At 33.0% G+C, this 14,439-nt stretch overlaps 1 protein-coding gene across 1 annotated transcript in view; it reads right to left on the reverse strand.

The window, feature by feature from the left end:
• Window positions 1-14,439, reverse strand: part of SUCO (SUN domain containing ossification factor) — a gene marked incomplete at its 5' end in the record, with an annotated part of 71,651 nt that overhangs the window by 25,850 nt on the left and 31,362 nt on the right. Inside the window, 9 exons of the mRNA XM_037506471.2 lie at window positions 1,429-1,494; window positions 2,603-2,694; window positions 3,117-3,172; window positions 3,379-3,399; window positions 5,251-5,356; window positions 6,943-7,050; window positions 9,972-10,039; window positions 11,406-11,530; window positions 12,205-12,337. Of these exons, the coding sequence (XP_037362368.2) occupies window positions 1,429-1,494; window positions 2,603-2,694; window positions 3,117-3,172; window positions 3,379-3,399; window positions 5,251-5,356; window positions 6,943-7,050; window positions 9,972-10,039; window positions 11,406-11,530; window positions 12,205-12,337 (775 nt within the window). The remainder of the gene's footprint in view (window positions 1-1,428; window positions 1,495-2,602; window positions 2,695-3,116; window positions 3,173-3,378; window positions 3,400-5,250; window positions 5,357-6,942; window positions 7,051-9,971; window positions 10,040-11,405; window positions 11,531-12,204; window positions 12,338-14,439) is intronic.

A 14,439-nucleotide genomic window follows, 5' to 3' on the forward strand; every position in this document is an offset into this window, starting at 1 on the left:
AGCCATGCAAAATATTTACCTAAGTACATGTATTACTGTTTGAATATCTTAAAAAGCTATAGATGGTGCATATAGTAAGGCTAAATTCGGCAATTCAAGTCACTAAGAGCAACAAGGGAAATGCATAAGCAACTACTTTTCTACTTTACTAAGATTTACTTCCTTGAAATTCAATTTTCAATCTCAAAAAAAAAAACAAACAAAACCAAACTCCTTATGGTCAGTGTCATACTCTTTGCAAATACAAATAGCAAGCATTCAAATGTACATACATATATTACAACAATAAAAATAAAGTACAAGTTGGTAAAGTACCAGACTTTCCAGGAGTCTCCATAGCAAGCCTTCCACTAAGCTTAAATAACTATGTTAGAAGTCAAGAAACTAAACAACTAGCATCTTAGTGATTGTTTCTTTAGTTTACAAAGAGTATATTATTATCACTATTTTTACTGTTGCTTGGGGATCATTATTACACTAATTACCTCTTTTGGTAATGTAAGAGGAATATAGCCATATCCATAGATTAAAGAATTCTCCTTTCCTAGAATTTCACTGATGCATACCACTCCTGAAACTACCACTCAAATTCCTTACCCACCTGATATGAGGCACCTACATGTTCTTACTCATACGACCTAGGAGTGCTTTAACAATTCTTTCTTCAGACAAATTGTAGCCCTTTATTTACTCTAAGAAATTTGTGCAGGGGCCTCCCCTGGTGGTGTAGTGGTTGAGCGCTGGGCTGCGAGGCTGCCCGCAGCCTCTGCAGTGCCAGTTCATTCCCTGGCCACCGGCGAGGGTCCCACAAAAAAAAAAAAAAAAAAAAAAAAAAAAAGAAATTTGTGCAAAAATAAGTTCTTAATTAGAACAGAAGTACACAGGGCCTCCCTGGTGGCACAGCGGTTGAGTGCTGGGTTGCGAGGCTGCCCGCGGCCTCTACGGCGCCGGTTCTATCCCCGGCTGCTCCCTGGCCACCGGAGGAGGGTCCCACATGGCGTGCAGACTTCTCCTGCCACCCGCTGCTCCCCTCAGCAGTGTACTTCGGTCCTTCTGCCTGCTCTGCTCCCCGCTCTGGCTCTGGTGAATTCTCTCACCCTCCCGTGCTTCTGACTATACCCAGTGCATGTATAAACAAACAAACAAATAAATAAATAAAACATGCCTCTATATTAAAAAAAAAAGAAATTCTTAGAACAGAAGTACACAATTTATGGAGCACTTTCCCTCTCTTTTTTTTCATCTACCATTCCTATTTTATTTCCATAGGAATACTTTTCAAAACCTAGTATTTTTCATTTCTATTCAAAGTTCAACAATGGGAATACGAGCCTCCCCAAACCATATCACAACAAAATGACCACACACATCAGGGGGAAAAAGTTGAGAAACACTCTAACAGTGACTAGGAAAACCTAAAATACTTACTTGTAGCAGATCCAAGGAGGTTTTTTGAGGATTTATCCTCCCCAGTATTATAGTCCAGTGGATAGTCTGTTTCATGAGAAAATGAAGGTGATTATGCTGAGAACTAAATATAATAATAATACATTTAAAAGCTGAAGTTATGGCTTGCCAAAGTCAGCTGACATTCAAATCTCATAATACTCATTATAGTCCTACAACATGTTAAAAAAAAGAGATCAAAAATCATTTATCAAGCAAACAGATGTAAACCAAGGAAAGTAACTTCATCAAAATTTTAATCATATTATGAAACTTTCATTCAAGCTTTCAAGGTATTTTACCACCTCCCAGTAAATGTATTCATTTCACTTACTGGAAAACTACAGAAGGAAAAATTTAGATTTTTCAACTGGTTTAAGACATCTTAAAACAAGGACTTGAGGGCCTCCCTGGTGGCGTAAGCGGTTAAGTCACAGCACTTAAGAAGCTATTTGCAGTCACTGCAGCATGAGTTCCATCCCTGGCCAGGGAGATAACCCACATGGCACAGCAGACTTCTCTTGTTTCGCCTGCTGCTCCCCTCAGCAGTATATTTCAGTCAATATGCCTGTTCTATTCCCAACTCTGTCTCTGGGGAATCCTCTCACCAATCCCCCCGACCCCTCTGGCCTATACCCTAGTTTTGTATCCATAAATAAATCTTAAAAAAAAACAAAAAAAAACAAGGACTTAAAAATTTGAAATGGAGGGTGCATAAGACCTTTTCCTATCCCATCAGGCTCTAAAGAGTTTCTGAAAGGCTCAGGTTTCAATGTGCTTGGCTCTTAGCTTCTGGTAATCAAAGGATTTAGCACTCAATTCTATTATTTCAATTATGTTATAGGTATAATAGACCTTTTGGACCTGGCATAGGGATATAATCATAACTTACAGTTCTGATTTTATGAAATGGGGCTCCAGTCATAAACTGATTAACATGCTTGGAAAACAACTTGATTTGAAAAACAGAAAAATCATTTTAGAAAGTAGCTTTAAGGAAAACTTAATTAGCGTAAAAAACCATGAAAAAAACTAAAATAAAAACACAACCATCTTAATTAGTTTTTTAAAATGATTTGTATTGACTCATAAGTATCATATTTTAAAAAGCATAAAAAAAATATACACAATAGTCATCCATGTTAAAGTCACTTACCATAGTCCTCATCAAACAGTTCTTGACGTTCTGACTGATACTGGGAATCAGCAATCTCTTCATATTCTTCTACCATGCTAGTGCCAAATACCCTATTAAAAACAATGTCATTAGAGACTTTTAAAACAAAATAGAGTTATTAAACGCATCTTCACACAAAAAATGACAAAATACATTAGCTCTGGTCATGTTTTGAGATCCACTAGCTTTTAGACTCTTAACTGTTCCTTACAATGCAGTTCAGCTTCCATTAAATGTAAGCTTAATCTATTTAATACATTTAAAAATACAATGACCAAAGTTGGTATCAGTCTAAAATGTTTCTATACATTATCATCATAGCAAAATAGCAAACAAACTATACCAAATACATTATTCTTTCTTAACAGAAGAAACTGATATTTTTCTAAAAAATATTATTAGCTTCACATAACAGAAATTATTTCTTCATTTCATATATTGGGATTTTACTCTTTTTTTTTAAACACTGTAAATATATTTTGCTCTATATTACCTTATGAGGCTTAATGGACAAAAGTGCTCTGATCCAAAATGTGATATCAACTCCACCTAAAGAATAAAAGCACATGAAACAGGAAGCCAGCAATAATGCATGTAAGATTACCTAGCAATTTCCTGTTTCTTTCACTGCAACATTTCTAAAAATAAAGTCCTCATTTCCCCCCAAATCAATACTTGTAATGTTTTGCGTTTTTTGCCATGCAGTAATATGCCATGCCTTATTATTCAATATTGCAAAAGAGAAGGTTGCTAACCTTTATGTACTTGATGAACATCTGAAGCAAGAGAAAGGAAAAGAAAAAGAAATCAGTTTCAAAGTCTGGATAACATGCCATAAGCAACATTTAATATTTGTAAATTATATTGTATAATTAAAGTATAGAAAGCAATATACAGTGATGGATAACATTGTAGTACTCATTTCTTTGCAGAAATCAAACCAATGATTTAAATTTTTACCATCACAACTAAAAAGTAGAGCCTAAAGTAATGAAATAAATAGCTAGTAAGTTAAATAACTTAAAAACCACTGCTGTTGTTTTATGTGTTAGATATGAAAGCACTCTGAAGATAATAACAATTATCCAGACAACTTGTGTCTTATTTTAAATATTATAGATGTGTATCATGTGTATATATATCTATACATGAATTTGTATTGATACACATATATACATATTGATAAGATTAATAACTAGCACAATATGAAATATTTATTGATGTTTATTCTTGTATGATACCGTATACAAACTGTTTCAGGGAAAACATGAAGTTCTGGTATGCTATGTCATTTCAACTATAATTTACAGAATTAGATGATATATAGCAATCCACCTTTAAAATGTAAGCTAATAAAGTGGTTTGCAAATCTAGGTTTAACTCTTTTGGAAACACCAGGAAAACTTAAGTAACTTTTATTCCTCTAAAATAAGAATCAGAAAATTTTTTTTTTTTTTGCTTTTTAGATTAAATTCTATCAAAAAGGGTTTTTTAGAACACTAATTACCAAATGTTCTATACCTCTCAACCATTAAAAGGACAAGTAGGGAGTTTTATTTATTTTTTTACAGCACCAATAAAATGTTCTTCCCTTGTTAATAACACAGATAGTATAAAGAATGAGTCTTGAAACTATATCACAACATGTGAGCTGCTGTAACTGTAAAATTAAATACAACTATATCACCAAATAATTTAAATGTTTTTTTCTCAGTGTTGTATCTATGCTAAATAAAAAGGCCACTAAAGAATTCTTTCAGTATTCCTTTTAAAAAAACTGAAAATATACCTTCATTTTTCTGAACCCTACTGAATCATCATTAACTGAGAATATTTATACCAAGACTAGGAATACTACAAGTTTACCCATTCATAAAAGCCAATTTAAAACATGCTTTAAAAAGACACAGATAGTAAAATCTCAGAAGATAATCAGTTAAAGTTTTCACATTTAAAGAAGAAAAGATAGAAATTAGAACTGCTGCCACTCCAAAAATTCATTATTAACACAGTGGTACTTGAAGACATGGATATTATTATATTTGCAAGAAAAAAGAAGTGGGAAGGAGTAGGACGTTTTTATACTTTGTGATAATTCTACTTTGACAGATAATTCTTCCCCCACAAAGAGAGGAAGCAGCAGGAATACTGACTATAAATGTTTAATCAAAACTTTATTTGAAATTTGTATTTGGACAAAGAACATTTCACTTGAATATACAAAAGAAAAGGCAAAAGTCATAATAATAAAAAACTGGATATTAAAATAGGAATCTAAACATCAGATTCTAATTTAAGAAATCAGACTTCCATTAAAGACTTCAATGACTCACAATGTTTGGGTTTTGAAATAGAAATATAATACTATAAAGATGGCATTTTTTATTAAAACTCAAGGAAAATTAAGAGTCATAATTTGGAATTTCATCAGTCACAAATATCAAAAACTGACCTTGGTTTTCAGTTATATATAAATAGGATTGAATTAGTATTTTTTGCATAACAATATGTCTACGTAAGAATTGTATAACTAAGTGAATACAGAAATTAATTTTTCTTATTTCTAAACAGGTGGGGGTGAGGCATGTTTTCATTATAGAACATAGGCCTGTATATGTAAACATTACCTTCACATATTTTGCATACATTTGTTCATCTAAAGGGAAACTCTGGACATTCCGCTCATCTCTACCATGGAAAGTACCCAGCTTAATCCATTTATTTGTGGGATATCTAGAAAATATAAAATGTAAATATTACTTTAAAATATCATAACAAAAATCACCCTCAAAACAACCTGTGTATGGGTCTCCCTGGTGGTGCAAGGGGTTAAGCACAGTATTATGAAGCTATCCACAGCCACTGTAGCACGAGTTTGATGCCAGCCAGGGAACAACCCACATGGCGCAGACCTCTCCTGTCTTGCCCGCAGCAACCCTCAGCTGTGTATTTCTGTCAATCCTCCTGTTCTGTTCCCCACTGTCTGTGGTGAATCCTCTCACCACCTGTACCCCAGTTTTTGTATGCATAAATAATCTTTAAAAAAAACAAAAAACAAAAAAAGAACCACCTGTATAATGTTTTTCCTCTTCACGTAAATGCATTATTCACTTAACATAGTTTAAATACAAGTTAAATGTTGAGTTGAATAAATACATTTTCTTTTCCAACTAAACTGATAGGTTCCTCTTTACAGGAGAAACTATCTTGAAGAGTGACCACAATCAAACAGAAGGAAAAAAACAGGAAAAGATAAAAATAAGACCAGGACTGCTATCTTGGGGTTTAGAGAGCTTCCACGTAGACGGAGGTTTTAAAACAATTAATAGATCACTTTTTGAAGGAAGTATGTTATTCTTCATATACTGACAAATGTCTGAAAATAAAAAGTATAAATACTGGTGTAAACAGAAATATCAATCACCAAAAAATAACTCTTTATCATGATACTTACATTTCATAGATCTTACAAGGCTTAGAGGACCCCTCTCCCCCTTTAAAAGGAAATCTAATATAACAGCCTAAAACCATTAGTGGTTGGGGGGAAGGGATGGCATTCTCAAGAGGTCTTGAGAATTGATTTCAAAAACCAATGCAATGCTGAGTGTGGGATGGAGGAAGAAATACCATGGAAAGAATAGATAAAGAAGTAACAACTCTACATGGCATATCATGGGCACTCAAAAAGTATTTATGGAATGAATAAACACCTCCTCTGGGAGGAAAACAGTAAGTACTTACAAATGATGTTTTTAAAAGATAAAAGGATATTCTCAGGATATAAGCTGTAAGAACTGAATGTTTATATCTGTAGAATTAGTAAATAAACATAAGACTGAAAGGAGTATATTAAAAATGTTAATTTATCTCTGGTTAACAGGATTGTAGTTCTTTACCAAATTCCCTACAATGTATATTTACTTCTTTCATAGTCACACACAAGAAATAAAGTTTTGAAATATAATTTCACAAAAAATATACCACATAATACAAAATGAAGTACCCATGCTTGTTTTTAATAACTTTTAGAGGAAATGTTTGGAAACAGAGCATAATCATCAAAAGGAGGGACACTGAAATCGTATAGAACTAGGTTTGGGTCTTGGTTCTCCAACTCACAAGTCATGGGACTTAAGCAAGCTACTTAACCTCTCCTTGACTGCTTCCTCATCTTACATGGAAATATCTTTATGTTTGGTATAAGGCACCAGATGAGTTAATGAAAGTAAACTGATTAGCAAATGACTGCACTATACAGGTAGTACTACTATTCTTACAAATCAATACTTTAAAATAAAAAATAAAATGATTGATTTTACCTGTCACTGATGGAAACCAGAAAGTCTTTAGGAGTAGAAGAAAATAATTCATAATTTGCAATATCAAGCTGTTTTACTTGAATTGGTTCACAGAGTTCAATAACAAACCTTCAGAAAGAAAACAGGACAATTATTTAGATAAACAAAAGTAACAGTATATATTAAACATGACATTAACAGTCCAAACAAATTAGACATTTATTAAGTTAGTCGCTTAAAAATATAAGGAAAGCAACTTCCAGGTCAAGCCTTTAAAAGGAAGCTACTAACTCTCCTTATGCTTCTTCCCTCACTCCCTCAGGAGTGAGGCTGTGGTAGGAATAAATCAATTTGGCAATGCAGGGAAGAACAGAAAGTACACAGTTTCTTCAATTATTCTGTTATGTCTTGTATCACCTATCAGTTTGAGTTTTTATGTCAGAGAAAATGAAGTGTCTATCTTATTTAAACCACAATTTGGTCTCTGTTAGAAGAACAGAATCAAAGGTCCTAACAGATATTTTGGCAATAAATATTGAAGTTAAAATCAGACTACAAATCTGGGTGACTCTAAAACATAAACATTTTCAGACCACCACAACATCCTAGAGATGGCTCCAGGAGAAAAATCACTCAGCCTCTGGTTTTTATTTACAATGGAAAAATAAATATAAAACAGGATAAAAATGAAAATAAAAAGTGAATCCTGACACCCTCCTTTTATGTATATAATGTTCTCCATTTCGAAGAAAAAATGAGCTATATTAGTATCAGATAAAATAAGCTTTCAGACAAATGTCTTAACTGGCAAAACTCAGCAGGAAAATTTAACCATTCTAAAACTACATGCACCTAATAAAAAGCCTCACAATATATAAAATATTAATATGTAATTATCCTTCATTAAAACTCACTTTTAAATGTTTGTTATATCTTTTATGCTTTCTTAGAAACACAAAATATTGCATGCAAATTAATAGCACACATAAAAGGTCAAAAATACAATTCAATACACTTATTATTTATAGGCCAGACATTTTAAAAGATCAGTTAAATTAACAGCTCTAAATGCAAAAGTAGTTTCATAAAATGCTACCTATCAAAATTTAGATGATACAATTAAGGGAACTTAGAACCTTAAATGTGTCTATTAGCAAATTAAAACAATCTTTAAGTTCAATGGACTAAACCTAATGAAACATGAAACAACAAAAATTTAAGCTGAAATTCATGAACAAAGAAAAAAACATGGAAGAGGTAATCAATAAAGCCAAATTAGAAAAATTTATATGGTGATTAAAAGAGGGGGCATACATTAAGATATTAGGAAGTTTTTAAAAGAAAGGATCTTTAAAACAGAAGAGATTTTTAAACAGTAAGAGAATACTATAAACTATTCAATTATAAAAACTGAAAATTTTCAGCAATGAAATCAAGTAATCTAATAAGACTGTTGGTATATCACACATTATTTCTTTAAAAACCGGTCCCTTTTTCTACATTCTTATTTAATGGCAGAGTCATAAATCCAAGTAGTAAAGCCAAAATCCTGGTAAAGCCAAAATCCTGGGAGATTTCCTAAATGCCTATGTCTTCTTCATATCCAATTACTACCCAAGAGCTGTTAATTTTACCTGCTGAAAATAATTTCAGATATAGCCCCTTCTCCTCTCTATGAAAACTGCCAATACAATTTGCTGTTTTAAATCTTAACTATAATAACAGATTCCAAACTCATTTCCCAAATTTTCTTTTTCTTTTTTCTGCTTTGTTATTTTATTTTTTTAAATTTTCCTATATTATTGTTCATTTTAGTATAATTGGTTTCTTCCCTCACTGTATTTTCTCGTGTTCTTCCCTCCCCTGTTTTGATCTTCCTTCCTTCCCCTTCCTTAATGTATTACTCCTCAGATCGATGCTTAGCTTGCTAGTTGTATCTGTTTCTTGAAATTCTGTTCAGTTTCTTTATATTTTGCATGAAAGTGAAACCAACCGATATTTATCTTTTTCCTTCTGACTTATTTTGGTAAGCATAATCCCTGCAAGCTCCATCCATGTTGCCACAAATGGCATGAGTTTGTCTTTTTGATTGCTGAGTAATATTTCATTGTATAAATATAGCACAATTTTCAACTGCATTTTCTGCTATAACTGCACACCTTAAAAACAAGCCTTTCCGGGCCTCCTCTGGTGGCGCAGCGGTTGAGCACTGGGCTGCAAAGATGCCCACAGTATCTGAGGCGCCACCACCAGCGAGGGTCCCACACGGCATGACTCGGACCTCTCCTGCCATGCCCACTGCTCCCCTCAGCAGTGTGTTTCATCAGTCTGCCTGTTCTGTTCCCCACTCTTGCTCTGGTGAATTCTCTCACCCTCCCGCTCTTTTCTGACTGTAGCCAGTGCTTGTATAAATAAATAAATAAATCTTTAAAAAAAAAAAAAAAGAGCCATTCCTAAAATGTCAGTACAATCATATCACTTCCTCATTTAAATAAACAAGGCTGTCCATAGTCTCTAAAATAAACTTCAAAAATTTAATCTGGATATACATAGAATTGTATGGCCTAATTATTGTTAAAACTCTCCTACCACTACTCTAGTTACATCTTTATTCTTATCATGTCTAAAATAACTTCAGATTTTGTCTAATTGCCCAGAAGAAAAATGCTCATTTAATTAGTGCCCCTTATTCTCACAGATCATAAATATATTGCCTTCCTTTCTATGATACTGTCAAGATTCAGCTCAAGAATTACCTCTTTCAGAAAGCCCTCTCTCATTCTCTCCTGTAGTTACATAACATCTCTGCTCCTATAGTACACACCTTAGCTGTACTTTTTATACTATTTCATAATTGTTTCACTGTCATTTTTTGTGACTTCTGTAAAAGGAAAGATATTTTATCTTCAATTTTGTATCTAGGGCCTAAGATAAGTACAGTGATGGCACTAAACAATCATAAAAGCTTATTAGGTAGTAACAAACAAATCAGCCTAATCTTAACAGAGAAGCTTAACATAATGTGCTTTATCAAATTTTATATTACTTACCAAATTTTAGTGCTGCACGGATTCAACATATAAAGATCCATATTTTCTATAAGTATAGCAGATGTGCTCTATTTTTATAAAGGAGAAGGGCATATATTACTTGAGGAAAAATATTTATTTTAACTCTAAAGCTTTCTAGGAACTGTAATTTTGATCTAAAAAATATACTTAAGACTCTGAAATACTTACTTGAGGTAAAAGCATAAAAGTCATTAAAATTTACTACCGGGCCTCCCCTGGTGGCGGAGCGGTTGAGCACTGGGCTGCGAAGCTGCCCGCAGCCTCTGTAGCGCCTATTCGATTCCCAGCCACCGGTGAGGGTCCCACATGGCGCGCAGACCTCTCCTGTTGCGCTCACTGCTCCCCTCAGCAGTGTATTTCATCAGTCTGCCTGTTCTGTTCCCCGCTCTGGCTCTGGTGAATCCTCTCACCCTCCCGCACTTCTGACTTTACCCAGTGCTTGTATAAATAAATAAATAAATAAATAAATAAATAAATAAATAAATAAATAAATTTTAAAATTTACTACCTACAGCTATAATACCATAACAAAATATTTGTTTAGAAAATAAAATATTTAAAATTCAATAAATGCCTGTTGCTACTAAGAAAAAATGATTTTCTATTATTTCCATTTTAAAATCTCACAGATTTTAAAAGTTTAAAAAAATGGTACATGATTTTTAGTCAGTGAATAAACTGTGATACACCCAGACAATGAACTATCATTCCAAACCAAGAAGAATCTGGCTATAAAGCCATGAAAGACAAAGACAAAACCTGAATACGTTTTACTGAGTGAAAGGAACACAAAATATTCCACACTGAATGATTCCAATTATATGACATTCTGGAAAAGACAAAAACTACAGAGATAATAAAAAGGTCAGTGGTTGTTAGGGCTTAGAGGCAGTGAAGGGTGAGGCACAGAGGATTTTTACACAGTGAAAATACTCTGTGTAATATTATAATATGAATACATGTGGATACATGTACACATTTGTCCAAACCCACAGAACATACATTAAGAGTAAACTCTACTGTAAACTATGTCCTTTGGGTGATATTGATGTGCAAGTTAGGTTCATCATCACCTGTAATCAATGTTCCATTCTGGTGAGGATATATTGATAATGGAGGAAGCTATGAGAATGCAAGAGCAAGAGGTATATGGGTACTTTTTGCTTTCCGCTCAATTTTGCTATGAACTCTAAATTGTTTTAAAAAATAAAAGTTTTACAAGAAAATTTTAAAAAAATGGCACAATTAACCAAGATAACTCAGAATTCATGCAAGGAATGTGTTTAAAAGCATAATCCTCTATTTATTAGTGAATTAATGGCTCATGTTAAAATACAGTTTCCAGCAAACCACTGTTCATACTTAATAAAGACAGTTTCTTATATGTATAGAAGATTTTTATACTTGAAATACCTTGGCTTCTGGATTAGCTGCCAAAATTTTGGCACCACATTCTACTGAGGCATAATTGTTCCGATTTTTCTGGACCTTTTTTGTAGCATGTAGACCTCCATTAGAAGATGGATGCATTGACTGACCTGCAGACAAACCTTATTATAAACATATACATGGTGCTTATGACTGATCATTCTGACAGCATCAGAATGATCTCAAAAGCAACAGGTTGCCATTTAAGAAAAGATTTTAATGCTTCAAAGATATTTAAAAATTCCTAAGAAATTCAAAGTTCTGCATCCCAATGGCTTTAAAGTATCAATAAACAGATTAAATAGAAAAATCCATGTCTAAGTTATATGTAATTCACAAAATAAATCTTTTCCATAAGAATCAAAGCTTCTGCATATACATTTTATTCCATTAAGGATGAATGGTATCCTTCAATCTCTAAGCCCCAATATTAAGAATTCTTAACTCTGTAACTTATTGTCCTATGGCAAAAAGAAAATATAACAGTCCAATTCTGTTTACAATTTAAGCTGTATGACTCAGAAATTTCCATGATTCAATTTTCCTCTTATAAATTGAGATAAAAATCAATGTTTTTCCTTCTTTAGTATCTTCATTTAATAATTTACAAGAATGAATCTTAAGATTAAAATTGTATATAATTATAACACAGTACAGATGAATCAATAGGTTCTTTAACCTTTAAGAAGCTTTTAAGAGTTTCACTTTATTCTGCCAATTAAAAGGAAAAATGCATGTTTAACCAATCCCTTAAAGGGGTTAAAAAGAATCTCCACTTCCTTACTTTTTTCTTTTTCTACTTCCATAACTTTCTTTTTCCATTCATCAAATGTTGGTATATCTTCTGGGTCTTTGGGACTTGCTACAGAAGTAGGGTCAATTTCTCCTGGCTTTGTATAGTCAGAACTCTGAAGAATCTCAAAAGTAAACAGATTTTAAATTTCAGAAAACAGAAAAATCAGATTAATAAATTACAAAAGTAAACACAAATGTTTCCGCCAAACCAAAGTTTAACTTTATAATGAATGATAGTACAAAAAAAAAAAATTTGGACTGTTAATCTAAGACAAAGGAGTCAAGAGGATACAGTGGAGAAAGTGAAGTCTCTTCAATTAATGATTTTGGAACAAATGGACAGTCAAATGCAAAAGATTAAACTATCTACCATCTCACACTACACACAAAAATTAACTCAAAAGCACTGAAGACTTCAATGTAAGACCTGAAACCATAAAATAAACAGAAGGTAACATAGGCAAAATACTCCCAGGCACAGACTTCAGGTGTCTTTGGGGACTTGACTCCAACAGCAAGGGAAACAAAAGCAAAAATAAACAAAGGGAACTACATCAAACCAAAAAGCTTTTGCATAGCCAAAGAAACTATCATGAAAATTAAAAGACACCCTTCTGAATGGGAAAAGATATTTATATAATATATATATAAATTATATATGTAAATATATATTATATAAATAGCATATAACATAAATATAATATATAAATATATGCATAAATATATAAATATAAACATATTTATATAATTATATATAAATATATATATTATATAACATATCCCACAATGGGCTAACATCCAAGATCTTCATAGAACTCATCCAGCTCTCCAAAGGAAAACAATAACCCAATCAGAAAATGGGCATAAGAACTAACTAGACAATTCTCAAAATAAGACATACAGATGGCCAACAAGCACATGAAAAAACACACATCATCGGTTATCACAGGGGAAATGCCATCAAAATCACAGTAAGATACCATTTCATACCTGTGAGATTTCCCATATCAAAATACAAAAAACACAAGTTGTTGAGGGTGTGGAGTGAAAAGGAACCCTTGTACACTGTTAGGCATACAGAATAATATAACCCTTATGGCAAACAGCATGGAGTTTTCTCAAAATATTTAAGATAGACTGATCATAGATTCCAGCAATTCCACTCTTACATATCCACCTTGTTGGGAGAGACCCCGTGCAGTGAGCAGAAGGGCCTTGACCTGAGTCCCTAAGGCATGTGAAAACACATGCGTCTTGGAGGAAAACCTCTGGGTGACAGGACTTGGTGTTGAGTGCCTGGAAAGTGACCTGCGTGGAGTCAGGCCTCTACATCTCCACAGTCTGAGAATAACAAAAATAATGAGCGAACTTCCCAGGCTCTACCTAGGGGGCGATAAGATTATGTGCGTGAGAACTAACCACCTGGTATCCCACTGTCTGAAGTAAATAGATGATAGTAAGAAAGTAGACAAATCATTCATATGTGTTATCATTATATGGTATGCTTTGATGTTAACACCTGCTGCAATTAAAATAGTATATAACGAGCACTAAGACAATAAAGATTTGCTGCATGCTGGACATGACAGTCCCCCATGTCTGATTTCCCTCCCCGTCGTGTCCCAGGTCTCAGACTCACTAGAAGTTCACACACCTGAAGACAATTAAAACACTATGAAGGAATATAAACACTTATATGTTCACTGAAGCACTGTTTATAATAGGATTATGGGTGCTTTGGTGGTGGTGTTGCATAGTAATATACATTTGAAGAAGTTTCTGTTTACTTAAAATTGATGTTTTTCTTCAAAGAATTGAAACCTTCAACCTAAGTAGCACAGGATGTATTCCCTCACAAGTTAGCAAAACAAGCATGGGTTGTTTAAAAAAAAAAAAAAAAAAACACCCTACATTATATCCTAAAAAATTAGTCAAATATAAACTGTACACATTAATAAATACTATATAGTTGTAGTGCATCTATGTTATGTCAAATACCTAACATTAAAGAGAGCTAAAAAATAAAAGCTGACTAATTTTAGAGGCAGTATATTATTTTTACAAAATCCTTAATAAGAAGTGCCATTTACATAAAAATTTTAAAGTAGATTTAAAAAATTAAAGTTGAAAAACAAACTAAACTTTGAAGAAAATATATAGGTAAATATCTTTATGATTCAGGCTATGAAATATTTAACAAGATGAAAAGTACCTCAGTTTTTAA

The sequence above is a fragment of the Talpa occidentalis genome, unplaced genomic scaffold, assembly GCF_014898055.3.
Source record: "Talpa occidentalis isolate TD23 unplaced genomic scaffold, MPIMG_talOcc4v2.1 talOcc4.12, whole genome shotgun sequence".
In the NCBI taxonomy this organism is placed as follows: Eukaryota; Metazoa; Chordata; class Mammalia; order Eulipotyphla; family Talpidae; genus Talpa; species Talpa occidentalis.